The following is a 20654-nucleotide window of genomic DNA, read 5'->3' as shown; positions in this document are numbered from 1 at the left end:
TCTCCAAAATGCAGATAACACAGGACTCTACATATCTGATATTTTATGAACACAGTTTGGTGTTATTTATGCTAAACAGATGGTCTCACTGCCATGTCAAGCAAACCAGCAGTGGCAGTGGAACTGAAAACACTCCTCTTGGGACTATAAGCTAACATAAACATGTCCTCCGACTGAAGTCAATGCAGATGACTCCACTGTTTGAAAAAAAAAAAAAAAAAAAAAACATGATGCCAGCAAAAAGTTGCTTTAAAGTTACAGCTTTTTACTCCGGTTGGTGCTCTTTGGAGGGATAGCAGAAGCACAACATTTAATTACAAGTTAATGTCATGTCTATTAAAGAAAGACATTACTAGACTACAAGAGATTGTTTTATTTCTGTCAAATTAATTTATCATCAAGACATTTACCATCTTTCAATTCAGATTAAATCATAATTCTAATTCTATGAAACATTATACACATTTTTGAGCTACATACCTCTGGCGTGTCAGATCTTAAATAAATGTATTCCTTATGCTGTCTTATTATTTCTTTCTACAGAGTATTGTGTTAGATTTAATTCTGCTGTGTCTTTGTTCTGTGATATGGCGCATAGACTTGCCTGCCATTCAGATCTATGCTTCTCTATGCTTCTTTTTATTTTTACAGTGTAAAAATATTACACAGTTTTACTGACTTAAAGAATGACTAGCTTTACCATCTTAAATGGCACAATGTAGTTTAAGAATGGACCGTCACACTTACTTTTTTTTTCATATGCAGCTAAAATTCATAAATCATTTCAAACCAAATCAGTATTTAATTTCCATATATTTATTTATTTCATGAGTAGCTGTGTTAACATTTCTACTAATTTCTTCTCATTTTTTAAACCGGTTGCGGTGGACCTTCACATCTGAAAACAACGGAAGTGATAGCACTTCATTTCACCACTCTCTGATGTTTAATATCTGCTTACTGGCTGCTACCAAAGGCTTTCAAAACTGTTGTGACAGTGCAAGTAATGGACAAAATGGACAGTCAGAAGCATTCTCTTAATACAGGGAATGTTTTCTATGTTTTCATCAAAGTATTGCATCCAGATGGTTGTACATTTGCCAGCCAACAAGTACTTTCCTTTAATCATCTGCTCTCTTAATGATATTTAAGTTGGCTAACATTCACACCACAGTTCAGTTAGTGCAGTAGTGTATATAAGACTGGAGACAGAAACATTTTGTTCAACTTATGGAATGCCTCTTGCTATCAAACCTATAAGATCAAAAAAAAAAAAAAAAAAAAAAAGAGTGAGAAAGAAGAAAAATATGAGCTGCTTTAAGTTTCTTGATGTAAGTGAGTTGATGGTACAAAGCTCGTTTATTCTGGCAGAACTTCATACAGTAACGAAGGAATAGCTGAACCCCTTTTGCCAACCTAATTTACCCTGATTAAGGTTAAGATATTTTTATTGTTTTCTTTGTTTGCTATTTTTGGCTTCCACCGATAGAGTCGAGACGCTGGGTCTTATTAGGTATTATAGATTCAAGTAATGGCACCATGTGTACAATTTAAAAATGACAACATAATTTTATACAGTTCGGTTCAGTCTGTAAAAGTCTTCAGTTTAAATAAATGTAAAAAATGGTACACATTCTGAACATTCTGTTGTTCAGTGTCAATCTATATATACATTTTCAGCTGAGACGTATATGGTCTTTTTCACATGGGATTCTGTGTGAAATCATTTTCCTCGTCAATCAGATGTTGAACTGCCTAATGTTTCAAGTTTCCAGTTATCAACCCTACAGACTTCTCAATTAGTCTAGACGTTATGTCAGTCTCCAATTTCTTCTCATCCAGCTTGAAATATTCAAAAATTCCTCACACATAATCAGAACAGATTCAATATATGACTATTCTCAGGACCTCTGGACCTCCGACTATCAGGAATGTGTTCTTGAGCCTTGTGATGAGACCGGCCTGCAAAGCACGTCTTTGTAGAAATGTTTGGGACAGAACCCATCAATAAAAACAGTCATGTGCCCCCCATGAATTCACTTGAAGGTCTTGTCTCTTGATGAGTTTTTGATGATGATGATGATGATTTGTATGTTTTTAGCAATGCCTTTAAAAAATCATGCCTTGCTAATGTAGCAGACACTCATTCAAGGTCTGGAGCTCCTCTTGAGTGGGTGTGAGAAAACGCTTTCAGCTGTGATATAAAGGAGTATGATGTGGTGGGAAAGACTGCTTCGTCTGACACTACGGCAGAAGGAGAGTCTGTGCACCATGACTGACAACTTCCTTCCCTTTTGTGCTTTTGTGGCGATTGAAGAAAAAAAATTGAAGAACAAAATAATTGCTCAAGGAAAGATCTATGAATGAACAAAGCATCCCCAACATGCTCTTGTCCCTCAAACCACAAGGCCTTTGTCATTGTGACATGAGTTGATGTGCTGATAATATAAAACTTTGCAGGCTTACTCACAACACTATCAATCACATACTACAAAACCACAATTTACAGCTCCTCAACATCACTGCTACTGACAGATTAAAAAATGATTCAAATAAAAAATAAAAAAATTGAAAAATCTGAAAAACTGCCCTCAGAAAAGCCATTTTTATTGATTCATTACCCATCAAAAATATGATAAATATTTATTAGTGAGTAAACTTAATAAACTATGATTCATATCTATGAAATTAGGATTTGTTGCTTAATTGCTGTCACAGAGGAATATATACGCCTGTTTCAGTGATGTCATTCATGTAGTAGGTAGAGAGGAAATTGCAATTGTCTTATGTTTTCATATACTTTTTTATTTCATTTCATTTGATTTTTTTTTTTTTTTTTATTGTAATTTATTTATTTATTTATTTTGTATTGCATTATTGACGTATTTACCTTGTAGTTTTACTTTGCACTGCATAAAATAATAAGTAATAGAATTATAAAGTTAAACCGGGTCACATATTTTTAAAGTCAGCAATCAGTGTACATTTTACAGTGCTGTATGAAAGATGATATAGTATGAGGAGTAAAATAAATTAGCCAGAGTATATTAGCTGACGGTTTGAGCCTTATTCTTATATCCAGAAAAAGACTGCCATCTACAGGACATAAATATCATGTGTTGAAATAAAAATAAAAAAAGTCTATCGTTCAGTATTGAAAACTAAGAAAATCAGAATAATATATGAGATATTTAGCCTACTTAAATATAAAAAAGTAACACTAATGAAGTTAAATAAGCAGGTTATCAAGTATTAAGTCACATGTGGAACTGTAATGATTATAAATTATGGATGTTTATTTTTTCATGTTTTAAATTATTCATGTTTAAACTGTTTAAACATGAAAATTGAAAGTCATCAAATGATGACAACTATGTTGCACACTGCACGCCATAAACTCCTGCTGTGAAGTCTCTTAATATTCATGATTCTGCGCCATTGATTGGTTTTCAAACTACGTGACAGTGATCTTGAGCCAATTACAGGACTTTGAGCGTCATAACAGTTAATAATATTCATAAAAAGCCTTTGTTATTGGTTACCAAATAGTGCCAGCTTGATTAATATTCATGAGACAAACCTTCACCTTAGCACTTACAATTTTGCCAGCAACGTACAGTAGCTTAGAGTTTATTTTCTTGTCTATGGTAGATAGACACCCGTTGAAGTGGAAATAAATCATGAGTTGGTAAAACATTTCGGAACACGGAAGCAGGTTTTACCTGTCAGCGCTTACAGGTACAGGTGTTTATGGGATTGCATACAGTATAGATATGATACATAAGACATAAAGTTAAAAGCAAGCAGGTGAAGATGGCGTCAGTGCGCGTCGCGGTGCGGGTTCGACCGCTGAGCCAAAGGTTAGTACGACTGCTCGAAATCAACATAACTAGATACTAGTGGCATACATTACATACTTTATTTATTAGATCGTATTATAAACGCTGTTCTGTTACCTAAAGTTTTACTAGCAATTTGGCACAATGTGGAAAATAGTTGTGACTAGGCTATAATATTAATATTAGTACGTTAAATCGAAATGCAGATTAAGCGGGTCTGACAATACTGCAGAAATTAATTAATCTCAGTCATGAATATATTTCACTGGAGAGCAGTTTTCACAGTTATAATTATTTAACAAGTTCATTTTTTGACTGATTGAAAAAGGGGGATTATGCAAAAAATCATATCAAAAATAAAATCTTTTTTTTTTCTCGACAATTTCTCTCCCTCTCCCTCTTTATTTCTCTCTCAGGGAGAAGGACCTTTCAGCCAAAGTCATTATACAAGTGGATGGACATAAAACCTCTGTCCTCAACATGAAAGTGTGTCATTCAGTTGATATTTTATTGGTTTTTGTTTATGTGCATTTGTAGCTGGCAAAACCGGACACAAACCATTTTGTATACCTATTTAAAATGTATAATATTTTCAAATATTTGCCATTCAGTTTGTTGATGTGATTTATGCTTTGTAGGAGAACTACCACTGCATGAATGAAGAATCATTTGGAGAGAGCACAAAGTCTTTTACATATGATTTCTCTTATGATTCAATGAACAGCACAAGTCCAAACTTTGTGACCCAGGAAAAGGTACATGTGCCCAGTAATAATAATGCCAGAAGTGTTCCAGCATTAAATAACTATATTTTCCTACTGTACATTTATAAATTTATTGTCAAGGTTTGTTTTTCAGTGCCATATATTTCAACTTTAAGCATCTATTGTTGACATTATAAATGCCTCATTTTGCTAAATTGTTTATTTACCTGATCTGCAATTGTATGGGGGCTAGCTGAGCTGTTACTCATGCATTGAAAACCTTAGAAGATGATTTCCAGTAAGATCTCATCAGTTACTAAAATAATTGATTTTGTACTGCAGATACAGATTCCAGGTGTAAGTACTGAAGATGGTTCATGACTCTTTAGCTAATTAGTTTTGTGTGTCATCTCTCACTGCAGATTTTTGAAGATCTCGGCACCGATGTCCTGCAAGCTGCTTTTGAGGGTTACAATGCCTGCATCTTTGCTTATGGCCAGACGGGCTCAGGAAAGTCCTACACCATGATGGGCGACCCGGTTAGGTTCACATCTCATCACTGTATTGTGTCCTTCTCAAGTGTGGTTTCAAAACCTTGCAATCACAGCTAGTAAAACACCCATACTCTTCAGAAGACACACATAGTGGTTCTCGACCCCGGTGACTGCTGATCCGCTATTTCACCACATACTTCTCATGAGTAATCACAAAATGTGACAAGGACAAAATATGAAGAACACATAATTATAAGCAGTATCTGTCTTGTCATCTGAGAGACTCATTCAGATTTGTTCTGATCATAATCATTCTATTCTGTCTGCTATCCCTCATTCGTCTTGGGTAGTAATTAAAAGCAGCATTGCAGATCAGAGAGGAAAATAATGTGCAGACTTTAATGGAGTTCTGATTTATTCAAAGTCCTTGTGAAAAGCACAGAGTGAAGAAATATTTCAGAGAGAGCTGAAATCAAAACTTCTTAATTGTGTGGATGTTTGAAAGGGCAAAAGCACCATGGGAAATCATTTGTTGTCCTAAAATGTTATTCTATACTTTTAGATTTTTATTTTTGTATTTGAAAGATGATTATTTGGAAATACTTTCTTAGTTAACCCCAAAAAGGACAATTCTGTCATAATTTACGCTTGTTCCTGACCTGTATGGCATTTGTTTTTCTGTGGATCTTAAAAGTAGATATTTTGAAAAACGTAAAAAATATATATATTTTATTTTTTTATTATCCTTTCAATGAAAGTCAGTGTGATCCAAAACTGCATTGTATGGACAAAAGCTGTTGAAACATTCTTCAAAATATCATTTTGTTAACTGTCGTAACACCTTGGTCATCCCTTGTGGGGTTCGAACATGCAATTTTTCAGTCCAGATCCTTAACCCCCAGGCTACATTTAACCACAGATTTTCTGTTTTCCCTCTCTCAGAATGATTATGGACTGATTCCACGGATCTGTGAGGGGCTGTTTCACCACATCAGTGGAGTGTTACAAAAAGACAAGGCATCATTTCACATGGAGGTCAGGTATGAACGTAAAATGCATAGATAATAGCATAACCACGCTGCATGTAGGTTGCCAAATGACTGAGTAACATAAGTAATACAGATGTGTTAAGAGAGCTACTTACATGACCACAGTTGTCAACGGCTGCTCCTATCATTTGCTCCATGGCGGTTTATTGTAGGTTAATGATTCCATCAAAATCCTAGGGAGAAGGACAGACAGATTGCAGTGTGTAAATGAGGCGTCCATTCTGGCAGCTTGTCCTTTCTTATGGGCATTGTAAGATAGCAGGAGTGTAATTACGACCAGATGATCAGGAAGGTCAGTGTACAGCCTCTGTCTGCTTCCACCTAAAGCAGTTATCATAGTGGCTTCTCGATAACAGCCATGTGGTAGATGAGATGAGAGAGACAGACAGTGAAACCAGGGGTGTTACTAGATATGTTAAATGTTATTTTAGACATCAGAGATACACTGTGACCCAGCTATTCCAGTTCAGTTATACATTCGTTTTCAGAAGTTTGGGATTTTTAAATGTTTACCAAGGCTCCATTTATTTGATCACAAATACAAGAAAAACAGTAAACAATTTTTTTATGTTTCAAAATTTAATTTTCAACAGCATTCAGTATCTCCAAAAATCATTCTCAATAAACATTTCTTACTTTTATCAACTGTGCTGCATATAAAATCACAAAATCAATTGTGAATTATTATTATATATATCTTTTTATATTAAGTTCAAAGATCAAAGATCAGCATTTATTTAAAAAAACTATATTTTGTGTCATAATTACTTTTGGTATATTTAATGTGCGCTTGATGGATAATAGTATTGTAGTATTTCTAGTTATAGTATTATAGTATTTATAATAGTTTAAAAAAAATAATAAAATAAAATAAAAACACCTACTGATTACAAATTTATGTAAAGGCCCATTAAATTTACTGCAACACTAGGGTTTGGTAAGTTTGACAAAAGTCAAACACATTCTTATGGAGCAATGAAAATCCAAAATGAAATTTATGCTGCTATGTAGTTCACTAGAGGCATTTATTAACAACAGTACTGACAAGAAACAATATTTTACAAAAATACGATTAATTGTAAAATATTTATTGTGTTACATGTTGTAAAAATTGCCTGTTTGAGTCCACATTTCAGTGCAAGCTATTTGCATGCACTGGTGTGAAAAAGGAAGCTGTCAAGTCAAATCTCTTACTTGTGGTATAAATTAAATCTTAAAAAACAGTTTTTATGTATTAAATCAATTGCTATAGCCATTTGAATTGCTGTATAAAAAAAGGTAAAAATAGTCCCGGTTCTTTAAAAAAATAAAATAAAATAAAAAAACCTCTGGGAAAAAATACTTGTCCTATTCAATGGACAAAAGACTGACTTTCTTTACCCTTTCTAAATGATTTGTCTTGCATATGACTGATTCGCAAATGTCTGCAAGATGTAGTTTAACTGCCTGGATTCCCTGCTTTAAACAGTGCTCATTCACTAGGGACAGTTCTAGCAGAAGAGGCATTCAGGATTCTGACTGTCACGTTTTAATTAGTTCACTGTTAGTTTGTATCGAGCTCAAACTGATGCTGTCTCTCTCTCCAGCTTCATTAGGAGATGAAGAGGGACCAATCTGTCTTTCATTTCAGGAGCCTGTTTAAACATTCACATTTCTGCAGACAGCCCGAAATAGGTTTATCGTCTTGTGGGATTTTATTTCTTTTCTGACTGGCGAGACATTTTTTCCCCCTCACCCACGATTGCTGTCTGTAATAAGCTCTGTTGTGATGTACTGATTTAATAAGCTTGCATATAAGCTATTAAATCAAAATATAAACGCAACCAGTGGCATTTAGCAAAATTGCTAGAATGTGCGTCATTTAAAATCAGACTAATTAGAGGATTTCATCTAGAGACTGAGTCAGTGTTGAAGATTGTGTTATGGAAACCTTTTTTTGCCCATTATATCCTAAAATAGCAGATCGTTGCTCTGCTTTCTGAGATCATGTTTCAAGAGCAAACTTTCACTGCTTTGTTCTTGTCTTTGATGTTTTGTGCTTCCAGCTACTTTGAAATCTACAATGAGCGGGTTCGAGACCTCCTTCCCAGCACAGAGACACAAGGCTGTGAGTTAAAAGTGAGGGAACATCCTAAAGATGGACCATATGTGGAGGGTAATATTGCTATAAAACAGCACCTCACATCGTGATGATTGACAGCTTGCTCGTGTTTAAATGTTACTTCACTGAATACTACAAGAGTGTTGCAAAATGTAAAAACTGTTGTTTATATTTCTCTTATGTGTGCATATATGTTGTGCAGCCCTCTCCAGACGCCATGTGCAGAACTATACTGAGGTTGGCCAGTTGCTGCAGGAGGGCAACAGAAGGCGTACCACTGCCAGCACATGCATGAACCATGTCAGCAGCCGATCCCACGCCATCTTCACCATTCGCTTCGTCAAGGTCACGAGTCCATTTACCCTCTGCTGAATGCCATCTGCCTCTCTGTTTGTACATTTGTACAGATAGCTGTCGCAGCTTGAAGTCATCATCTCCCTGTTTATATTATCCACTGAGCTTTCTCCATTTTCTGTGTATGTTGGGGATGTCTGGGTAATGATACACGGACATCAGTGTGATTTTATTATGCATGGGTTATATTGCACAGTGCAGCCGGAGTGACCTTTGAGTCTAGTTAGTGTGTCGATGGCTCTGTTTGGAATGGAATATTAGATCACCACTTTGCACAGTGTGTACTTTATTGAAAACTAGTCTGCACTCAGCAGTATATAGTCAGTACAAAAGTTAATCGGCAGGCAAGAAACGTTTTGAGTGGGATTTAGTTTTCTTCTTGGATATTATTATGGTTATTTCACATTTTTATTCTGTTCTTATTTAAATATGTTTTAACATTTGGAAACACTGTATGAATAATAAAAACGAGTCGAGTAAGAGATGCTAAAAATCATGACAATCCTGATAACACTCTGTAAATTTTGTTGGTTATAAACTGGTAAATCCAGCTATTTTTATACATTCATGATCATGATCATAAAGCTTTTCCAATCGCACTTTCCTTTGTTTCAATCAAAAAACCTGTTTCTTTTCTCTATTGCATTTTGGTTCTGCACTTTGAATTCTGGAATGAGAAATATCTGACTGTATTATTTACTGAAATATGTCCTTACAGGCCATGTTTGATGCAGAGTTGCCAAGTGAGACAGTGAGTAAGGTACATCTGGTTGACCTGGCAGGAAGTGAAAGAGCTAATGCCACCCAGGCTACTGGCATCCGACTTAAGGAGGGTGCCAACATTAATAGATCTTTGGTTACTCTGGGAATTGTCATATCAGCTTTAGGTAAACCCTACAGAAAGTTACAGATGGATGTGTATTATTATAGGTTAAGATCACACGAGCTGGGATATTCTTTGTTATTTCTGTTGTCACAGCTGATCTGTCTGTTGGGGGTGGAATGAAAAAGAAGCAAAACTTTGTTCCATATCGAGATTCTGTGCTCACCTGGCTCCTAAAGGACAGTCTTGGCGGGAACTCCAAAACCATCATGATAGCTAGTATGTCAGAAGTCACATGTATCACTGTCATAGTTCTACACACCCTCAAATTTCTTCAAAGATCCAGGATTAGTATTTTTTTCTTCCATAAAAATAAGCTTCTCCTTTCTATGCAACAAAAGTTTGAGCTGTAAAGCTCCAAAAAAAAAGGCTCAGAAAAGCACCTTAAAAGTCCATAAGAAAAAGCAGCAGACTGAAATAATTTTTTTTTTATTAAGATTAACTTAAGATTGTCTCATTGTGCTTTTATACTTTGATCTGCTGGTCCTACTTTTTAATATTCTGTTTCAAGGAGATGTCTCACCTTATTATGTATTAAGAATTAATTTAGCTTTATCTTTTTTGTCACTCCAGACATCTCACCTGCTGACATAAACTACAGCGAAACTCTGAACACCCTTCGTTATGCCAGCCGGGCCAAGAATATTTTAAACAAGCCCACTGTGAATGAGGACAGCAATGTAAAGATCATCAGAGAGCTGCGAGCTGAGATTGCCCGCCTGAAAGCGCTGCTGTCTGCAGGAAATCAGGTGATTTCAATTTGACTTCATCCTCCTCAGACAAACGCGGGCTGAGTTTCAGTTGATATATTATCAGTATTATATGGTATGCCAGGATAAGTTTGAAGGAATGAAAAATCACAAATGAGATCTTGTTAATATCTCGGTTTCTCTTAGACAGCAATGAGATGGAGATGGAGTCTCCAGCTTCACTTATTTCTTTCATGAGGATAGAAATAAGACCCTAGTATTCTCACATATGTCTGCTTGAGTTTCTGAAAAGACTTCAATGATGGCTCAAACAGTGTTCAGATTTGTCTGATCATTTATTGGTGAACACTTGTCTCATTTATGTGCACTTTTCTTTATCCCAAGCATTTTTGGAGTTCCCTAATGACACAGTAACTAAGTGTCCTGAGCTACTGTATGAAAGGAACCTCTGAGCTTCAAATGACCCAGATGACATACTTCTGTGAAGTCTATGCATCATTTTTGAGCTAACATTTCCCACAGTCTTTTATGGTTTGATAATGCGTACATATGTTTTATGCAGTATTAAGATTAAACTTTATGATATGGTATGGCCCAATACTGGCATATTTGTACTCAGAATTATAGTCTTTGTTTTGTTTCTCAGTGGTCACATGACTTAAATGCTTCAGTCGTTCTCCTTTCAAATGGTGTCGTTTGAGCAGCCTTCAGGGTCGAGTGTGGAGGAGAAGCTTCATCAGGATGAAGCCAGAGTAAGTGTCTCAATTTCTCTGTATATCCCCAGACTACTTGAGTGGATCTTCTGATGATTAAAAGTTGGGTAAAACCAATCATTGCAGCAGATCACTCCTTGATCTGCCCACATCTTGGCTGTTTAAGTATGATGCATGCTGATTCAAGGAGATCATTTTAATAAGCCTCTGTGTTAGAGGAGGTCAGCCGCAGCACACTTGTTTTTAGTTTAATTTAATATTATGCTGCTCTTACGTTTGGATGTAAATATGCTGTATACATTTGGATGTAAATGAGGGCTGTATTTATTTCAGAGCTCAAAATGCGGTTTTCTGTTCCCATTTTTTGAAATAAAAGATTTGACTTTATAGAAGTAATGCAAAGGATCTCACTTTTTTTCTCAGGTTCAGGAGCTGACAGAACAGTGGGCTAATCGATGGAAAGAAATCCACAATATTCTTGGGGTTGGTAATTTGCACACATTAATAATATTCCTTTTTCGTGTTCCTTTAATCATGAATTTGAGAAAAAAGATGATGAAATCAAGTGCCACATCCCAACGAGTGTAAAGGTAAACAGAATTGTTCAACAAAAAATTAAAATGTGTTCATTATTTACTCTTAAACCGGTATGTGCCACTGTTTTCATGTGCAAATGTTGGATAAAATATACCATATGTCTTCAGTCGAAATGAAGAACAGGTTTTATTTGATATTACTCAGCTCTCACAGCTTTCGTGCTTCTTTCCCAGAATCCACTGTAGTTGGTAGAGCACAGCATCGATTATAACTAATTTGTTCATCCACAGTGATCTGAGAAAGATTGTGGTGAATCCAGTGTTCTGTGTTGTGGTGGAGCACATGGAGCCATATTGCTTTACACGATTGCAGGTTTGGAAATATAGAAATTAGTCAGGGTTCATTTTTGATGAATTTGATTTGAATTGTAAATTCAGTCTGATTAATGAGTGTTGTGTACTACAGTTAGTTTAATGTACTGGTGTGACATATTCAGCATTGGTTGAGCTAATGTTATCAACAGGTTAATGTGTAATGCCCGTTTTTTGCCCAACAAAACATATTTATATTGGATATATACAGCGGATATATCATATATATATATATATATATATATATATATATATATATATATATATATATATACACACCTATACTATTCTGTTTAAAAATAAGGAATATCTAACAGAAGTAGATGCTGTAGTCTTTTGTAAATATTAATTTCTACATAAGGAGCAATCGAACCATTTTACCTCAAGACACCTGAGCTATTAATGTGCTCCTTGATCTGGTTTTCCTCTTTTACAATAGTGTTATATGATGATGTGACGACGTTGTTAGGGAAGGTCCCCATGGGATCAGGGTTGATCCTCATGAAGAGTCATTACAACCATGCCCTTGAACAAGGCACTTAACCTCATGTTGCTCCACTTAGATTGTACCGTAATAAATTCACAGCGCTGTTCTATGTCAGAAATTTTGAGGTGCAACTGGCCCTGGTTGTATGGCAGTAAATAACAGTTGGATTCTTCTATAAATATCACGTTTAGCGTCAGCTGCTAGATTTCCCACCGACAGATGGCAGTGTTGCGCTTGGTAAGTGCAGTTGTTTAGCGACGGTTTTGCCTTTGGCTGGTTGTGTGTTTGATGGGATGCTGTGTAGCAGCCTGTGGTGTTGTAAATGGAGGTTTTCAGACTGTAGCTGGAGTCTGGGGGTCAATTTCAGGCCACAAGCTGGAACTGTCAGTATGCCACAGCATTAGCTCATTGGTATGAGAGTCTATTACCTCTGTCTTGCTCCTGCGTGTATATGTGTGACAGCGGATAGGGAAAAGAGGAAAGAGTCCATGATAGGGGAGGAAGGAGAGCAAGAGTAGCTTTCGGTCTTTTTCTCTCTCCCTCTCTTTTTTTTTGTGTCTCATCTCCTCTCCCTTTCTCATTTACACACATACACACCCAAATCTATGAAGCAGAGAGCAAAACAGAGATGGCAGATGGTCACACATACTCTCTGAGCTTTTAGCTGCTCATCTGCTCCAGTCAAGGCAGCAAGACACGAGCCACAGAGGGCCAAATAGCCCAGACCTCTATTTAGCTATAACTCACTTCCTGCCATGACAGCATGCCAACTGCCTCTCTGACCATCCAGCTTTTAGCCAATAGAAATCAGTGTGCACGTGTTAGGGGTGAAAGAAAGTTGAGGAAGGATCCAGGGACCAATTTGTCGTCAGCTTCTGTAAATTTCTGCTCTGTCTTCGCCAAGCCACCTAACAGCATGGGGACGAGCCGTTGATGCATCAGCTGAATTTAATTGCAGATAATCACTTCAGATAGCACTTCTCCAGGGCTGTTTTCTCAAGTCCCACCATAATGAGCACGTTCGCTTCTCAACTGCTTATTCTTCGCCACCTTTTTCAAGTGCTTTGGCGTCTTTTTTTGATGGGAAAGTGTTTTGGTGAGAAAGAGACAGCCCACAAAGTGAAGAACAAAGGCACAGTTCTCAAAGCTCACTCTTTTTTTGGTCCTTCTCTGAGCTTGACTGAGAAACAGAAGATTTAACAATGCAGTGCGATTTTGCAAACCCAAAAACGCAGCTGATGACTGTTTTTATAGTTGTTGTTTTTTTTACAACGATGACAAGCAATTGCATATTAAGCATCTGTTGTCTTGTGTGATTATAGTATTATATTGGAGGCAGACAATAAAACACATGACAATGAACAATTAAATAGATTTAAATATTAAAGTATGACAGCCAAATCCAATTCAAATAGAATTTTTGGATATAAGAAAATATCATTACAAGATATGCAAGACGAGCTGTGTTCCAAAGTTTAGTACTTACAGTACTTATATTTCTAGAGGATTAAATAATGTTGTCATATTAAATGTCATTCTGTTCTTCCATTTTGGTCCAATGTCCTTTTGGAAATTTGAGGTGAAAAGGTTGAACCAAAAGATGGCACTGTACCACTTTGATGTTTTTTTGCTCTTCCACATGGACTTGAAGCAATGACATAAACAAAAGAAAGTCTACCCATGGTTTATATTTAATTTTCAAGCTATTTAGATTACTATGTCATCCAGCCACCATAAAAAACTGCTTTAATGATGTTGGAAGTCAACATGTGGCAGAGTGAAGGGAGGGGGGGTTTGTGCAGCAGATGATTAAACTGACTTCTCTTGGTGAAGAAGTATTAACTCAGATTATGCATACCGTGCTTTGTGGTTTCTCTTTCTCGATCACCCTAATGTCTGCAATGGCCACCCAGTATGTGTATATGCTCAGTTGGAGCGATGGCCATACGTGGCAATCTTTCAATGTAATATGGTTCCTTTCTGTGAAAGAAATGCGCTGTGTCGTTTTGTGGGAATTTCATTCTGTTTAGCCAGTATATAGTAATCTGCCAAGTACTTATTTGAAAAGAGTCCTTAAGGATCTTAAGCTTAAAATAAGTACAAATATTTAGCTTTGCTGGCTAAAATACTACTGAATATATAAGCTTGCATGTGGCAGTTCAACTAAAAAAATATGTCATGTTGTTCCAAACTTGTATGTTTTCTGTCTCCTGCAAAGCAGAAATGAAGATCTTTTGAAGAACACGGAAGTCAAAACAACATTGGATCTCATTGACTTTCGTTATGTGGGAAAAAAAAGTTATTGAACGCATACTTTGTGGAACTCTTGTGAATGCATGACAGAGACTGACACTTATGAGTAGAATTGTTTAATAAAGTCGTTATATTTGTTTCCTTTGCCCATGAAACGTATTCTCAAAGCTTTATAAAATTAAGGTTGAACCACTGATGTCACATGGAATATTTTAACGATATCCTCAACACTTTTCTGGGCCTTGACTGTGGTAGTTGTGTTGCTGTCTATGGAGGGGTCAGAAAGCTCTCAGATTTCATCAAAAATCATAATTTGTGTTCTGAAGATGAATGATGGTCTTATGAGTTTGGAAAGACATGACAGTAATTATAAAAAATTTTTTTTTTTTTTTGGGTGAACTATCACTTTAAGTTTAATGTCTCTCATTCAGATCCAAATACAATAAATGTAGGTCCAGTTTTACTTCATAGAACTAATTCTGTGCTGGATTTACAAAATGACTTTAATCTCCTAAAGCTCTCAGTCAATCAAACTGTTGGTCATGCTGATACTGACCCTGACCAGGGAGTGCTAAGCAGAAAGCAAATCTGGCGGCCTGTTTCTAGCGAGCGCAAGACTTCTGAACACATGCCAAAGGCTGATGAAGTGTTTCAGAGCATGTTCCCTTATACTAAATAAACTTCAAAAGCTGGCTGAATCAAGAACTCCTTGGAGGAAGTGCTAAAAGGGCAAAAAAAAGGGGTATATAACAGGTTAATTCAAGAAGCCCAGAGCATTGAGGCTCATTACGAGACAATGCTACGGTCCTTAATTAAGAGATTTTGATTAGTCACATATGGTGGATTAATCTCAGAGCATCCAGTGTTCTAATTAATATGACCATGTTGTAATTCTTTCCATCGCTGTTCGGTTGGGGTTCCAGTTGCTAGCTTGCTAAGAGCACATGGCATGGTCTCAGTGGGTGTGTTAAACAAAACGAACAGACTTTCAAACAAAGGATGTGTGTCTACAAGATGGATACTCGTCTCTATATGACACACAAACAGCAAGGATGCAAGCTCTCAGGACCTTTGTTTGTTTTTAATGAACTGGCTGAAGCTATTCTTTTTGTTTTGGATGAGCGTGAGGGCATCTTGAAGACATTTGGTGAATAATAATAAATAAAAAAAATCAAATTTTTAATAGATGTCTTTGTGATCAAACTTTTAGCCCTTGAGCCATTAAGAGTTATTTGAAAATAAAAGGCCAGCTGTTATACGATTCCTTACTGAGGCAGAAGCGGGACTATGTTCAGAAAGGTCATCACTAAGAATAGTTTTACCTCAGCTTATATGTGGTGCCCTATGATATCTGTGATGTGGAAAACGCGGATGAAATCACAAAATCTAGTCAGCAAAATGAAATTTACTGTATAACAGAATGTCACAGAATTTGGAAGAATAAATCAAAAGTAGGGCTATACAGTCTGTGAATATAAAACCACAAGAGACTGCTGTTTAAATGTGAAGTCTCTTTGTCTTTGTGCGAATGAGCAGAGCAGTTTTGTCTACTACACATCCTCAAACACACATTACGCTCATGCTGTTTTCAGCGTCTGGCATCTCACTATATGAGGCCACACTACTGTACATGAACTCCAGAGCTGTTCTGAGAGTTTACTTTACGAGTAATACAATTTTGGTTGAAATTTCAGAACTTATGACAGAAATATATTTGTTGTACGTCCCCCGTGTAATGTTTGGACCTTTATGTTGGAGTCTAGTTTTCTGTTTCCTTTAGGTCCAGTTCTTTTGTGATTGGTTTTCGGTGATTGCCCGCTCAGGTGTTCCTTGTTTATCTTTGTGTATTTAAGACCTTGTTTCCCTGTGTTTGGTTGTCATTTTTTGTCTTTCCTATGTATGATTTCCTATTCCCATCCCCTCTGTTCTTTGGTTTCTCTGTTCACATGCCTCTTTTTGTTATTATTAGTTTAGTTCAGGAAAGTACCCCTTGCATTTATGGGTGTCAGTTCGGTTCGTTTGGATGATGTGAACTTTGTCTTCTGAACTCGGGTGCGCAACCGTGAACCGTACCCGAGTGAGCTTAAAAAGGGTGGTCTGGAGTACAGTGAACTCTGGTATGGTTCACTGCTGATGTGAATGCAGCTGTACCAAATTGCAGCAGTAAACTGTTACTAATTACATATTATTTGATAAAAATGTGCGTTTGTGTGGGTGTTTCTCTCACTTTCCTGACAAGCGTGACTGACATGCTGTAAACAGTGAGATGTATATCTTATTTATGTTTGTCTTCAGCTTTCTGTAAAGCATTTGAAGAACATTCGTAAGACAAACGTTAGTGCCGCTATGCATGAAATGCCTTTTCTGACTTTTTCTGTTTTCACTCTTTCAGTATGCTCAGGGTTAACGTAGTTGATGCGCGTTGATTCGATGCTTCACAGGAGTAAATTGACACTTTTAGAGAGTGACTGCAATTCTCTGGCTCGGGAACGTGAACAGAATCTTAATTCGCTTTCTGAGGCAGATTTGGAATGCAAAGTTATGGAGCTGTGCCATTGTAGATTGGATACAGGGTGGGTGGGGAGGAGACAGCGGTTAATAAGGAGATGTGGTTCAATAGTGGACTCGCAGAGAGAGACAGAAAGTGTGAGGGAGGGAATTTGTTTCTGTCCAGTGGCTGTCCCAGTCTTCAACAGCTGGCAAGGTGATGTGCCCTCATCGCATTTGTTAATTTAGTAGTGCTCATACAGAACTGAAGGGAATCGCGAGGATTGATGACAGATATGGTGGCCTAACCAGAGCAGTTTATCTTCCAGTCGATTGTGCCATTTGTTTTCATTTAGAAAAAAAGATGCATCAAATCCCCAGAGCCACACACACAGACACACACACAAGTGCTAATTCTCATCTTGAGATGGCTCTGGAAAAGTATTTATTTATATATTAAATGTCTCTCTGTCCTCCTCCCACCCTTCCTATTTCTCTGAATTTAATTTTTCTTCTTCTCGCTTCTTTATCACTTTCAATGTTTATTAAAATACACTCTTTAATTATGCATGGCAACTGTTTAATTGCCATGTTGTGATAACAACACATTCTTTTTTTCAGCCCTGGATAGGTGAGAAATACCTTCGCATAATAAAATGGGATGGAAATGAATGGCAATAATTAAGCGTTCCTTTAATGAGCTCTGTGCACGTCCAGTTTACCTGATGATGCGGAATAGATTATGTAGCATTTCTTTAATGGATGCCACATCAATCTGAGAACCATATAAAGCCATGAAAGCAAAAAGGAATATATTCTTTCCTTGGTCAATCAGCAATTTGCCAACATGGAGTCAGGAATTTGAGCAGACTGCTTATGCTGAGTAATAAATGTATGGGCATAACCCGTCTTGTTTGTGAACTTAAATGATACCCCAAATCACGTGGTTTGTTGAACAGGTGTGCAGTTACTTTTGAAAGCAAATTAATTATGAAATTGCATGGAAGATCCCACAGATTTGCTTTGAAAAAGAAAAAGAGTCATACTTAGTGACCAGAGTTTCATAAAGACTTGGGAATGGACACTTTTGACTTGGCTAACCTACCTAACATCCATCCAGAACATCATTATTTTACATGGTACACCCTGGCACCATAAAACCCTAGCATCATGACATGAAGTTTTGCATGGATAAGCATTACTCGGAATGTAAAACTGGAATTATTGTTCTTGTGTATACTGTCCTATACAATAACAAAACATACTATCTCCTGCTTTTACCTGCTTTATCTCCTCTCTCTCTCTCTCCCTCTCTTTATAGTCAGTTCACCATTTTGCAGTGTTTATCCTCTCTTGATCTCTCAACTCAAATATATTCAGAGCTCTTTTTAATCTTCACTCGGTGCATCTGCCTTGTTTTCAGACCACATTCGGTGCATCAAACAACTGAAGTCTTGGGGACCAGAACCACCTTAATTTGCCAAGAGTGAAATAAATTAGCGGTTTTATGATGAGCTTTTAAAAGCTAGCCAAATCTCATTTGCTGCAGAAGTTTAGAGTGCATGTAATTTTACAACCACCACACACACCATGTTTAAGAAGTTCTCAGGGGTAGAAGGTACCTTGCTCTTAGGCTTGCTCTATCTCTCTCTTCCTTCTCCTCTGAAAAAGTGATACAGTACATTAATCTGCCGACATGGTTCCTATCTCCCTGACTCTCCCTCTCTCAATCTCTCTCTCATCTAATGAAGTCTTGGAAGAATTCATTTAATTAAGTGTGGAGAGAAGACCCTCCACACAATCGATGCTTCTCCCTCTTCATTAGGAGAAAAGGATTTTGCTCTGTTTGCTGCTGTCGATGAGGTGGAAATAGACACATTGCTCTCTAATCTGAACCAGGCAGAGAATGAGGGAGGAATGGCAGATGAGGGGAAAAAGCCCACATTTGATAAAACAAAAAATAGTGTGCTGTTAAGATTATTTGACTGATTATTTTAAGGTGAATATTTTTTAAGGTATTTTTCCAGTTACTTTCACCTTCATATTGTCTACCCTTTTCAGTAAAATTAAAATGAATGCAAACTGGAAGTTCCAAAATAAAAAAGCACCATAAAGTTAGTCCATAGGAGCTTTGTGTTCCATACATTATGAAGTCATTCAAGTGTTTTTATGAGAGAAATGGACCAGATTTTAAAGGGGTCATCGGACGCCCATTTTCCACAAGTTGGTATGATTCTTTAGGTTTTTTTTTTTTTTTTCAAACAAACTTTGGTTAAAATTCTCAATGAGAACACATTTTCTACCTGGTCAAAAACAGCTCTGTACACAGAAAACTGTTTCAGTGTATATCCCTTTAAATGTTAATGAGCTACTGCTCACTCCACCCCTCTTTTCCTGCTATTTGCGACGATTTATAAATAAATTCTTCAAGCTATGAAAATACCGCTATCATCAATGAATCTCTCCACACGGTACAATTAATCTCTTATTTCCATCACCTTTACACTTTGTTCTTATGTAATGAGAGGATTCGCGACCTTCCAGAACCCAGGACTGAACAAGAACTCTGGCACTTTGAGCAGTGAATGGATTCAGACTAATTGAACCTCATCTGATTGGCCATTGCGTACCAGAAATTAACAGATATGTCTGTGATTGGCTACAATGTTCAACACTGCAAACACAGAGCGCAAACACAATACACATTGGATTTGCAGCTGCCGCTTACTTTCGTTTTGTTTGTTAATTTAGTTATTAAAGTAAAGTTTCCTGGTTCCCGCTTCCTTCTTCCCTGAGAGTTGAACTCTGTTACACATATAAACATTTTTCTGTTTACAGCTCACTTAGGGTTATACTATGCTTAAACGCCAGTGTCTGTCAGCAGTCTTAGGAAGGGCCGTGAATCTGTGAATGGCTTGATCTGAGAAAGTGCTTATGATTTGTGGGGATTTTAAAAAAAAGCACTGGGTGAATTTTTATCATTTGGTGTTTGTGGTGTGTTTTTTTGTTTTTTAAATTCAATTAATCTTTTTTCAGTGTAAGACACATTTAAAGAGCCACACAGATGGGAAATCAAAAATTACCTGTATTACAGTGTATGATGTAGCTGTCCATCAGTGTAAACAATGTGCAAAGTAATTAAACCAAAAAGTACATGATTTATAAAGTTATTGAAGTGTAACTCCGTGAATACTCAACGAAGAGACATGAGAGAGATATCTATAGAAAGCTTGACATGTCTACTTTAAAACTAAACAAGTGCTGCCGAAAACAGATATTCTGTGATAAAGTAATCCATATGAAAACAACGCGATGTCTGTTTTTCATGTCTCCCTTCGTTATATCTAATGTCACCACGCCCCCGCGTTGAACGCGCTATTCAGATTCAAACTGAAGTGCGCGGCTTGAATACACCCACACAGAAGAAAAAGCAGCGAGACTGTTCAAGTTTTTTATTTTACTGTTTGCTTCGGGGTGAGAGGAATAAGACATAATTCACCCCAAACAGATGCTAAAGCATTGTTTACCGTGAAGTTGTGTGCGGAACATGCTACCGAAAGGTGGGGTTTAAGGAAACTGAATCTTTTGAACAGCTTTGCGCGAACCGTTTAGGGATTTCTGAGAATTGAGGTAATTTTAAAATGATATTTTGACAAAATGACAATGTTTTTT

The 20654-nt window shown here is 36.8% G+C and overlaps 1 protein-coding gene across 1 annotated transcript in view; it reads left to right on the top strand.

The window, feature by feature from the left end:
- Positions 1-3603: 3603 nt before the first annotated feature.
- The window catches only part of kif16bb (kinesin family member 16Bb), a 35921-nt gene continuing 18870 nt past the window's right edge, over positions 3604-20654 (top strand). Inside the window, exons 1-12 of the mRNA XM_026223561.1 lie at positions 3604-3860; positions 4256-4325; positions 4478-4594; positions 4966-5082; positions 5980-6077; positions 8132-8241; positions 8390-8532; positions 9260-9428; positions 9521-9643; positions 9998-10173; positions 10821-10886; positions 11271-11330. Of these exons, the coding sequence (XP_026079346.1) occupies positions 3814-3860; positions 4256-4325; positions 4478-4594; positions 4966-5082; positions 5980-6077; positions 8132-8241; positions 8390-8532; positions 9260-9428; positions 9521-9643; positions 9998-10173; positions 10821-10886; positions 11271-11330 (1296 nt within the window). The 5' untranslated portion in view covers positions 3604-3813. The remainder of the gene's footprint in view (positions 3861-4255; positions 4326-4477; positions 4595-4965; positions 5083-5979; positions 6078-8131; positions 8242-8389; positions 8533-9259; positions 9429-9520; positions 9644-9997; positions 10174-10820; positions 10887-11270; positions 11331-20654) is intronic.

Source organism: Carassius auratus, chromosome 38, assembly GCF_003368295.1.
Source record: "Carassius auratus strain Wakin chromosome 38, ASM336829v1, whole genome shotgun sequence".
In the NCBI taxonomy this organism is placed as follows: Eukaryota; Metazoa; Chordata; class Actinopteri; order Cypriniformes; family Cyprinidae; genus Carassius; species Carassius auratus.
The sequence above is the reverse complement of the archived record's forward strand: the minus strand, read 5'-3'. Positions and strand labels throughout refer to the sequence as shown.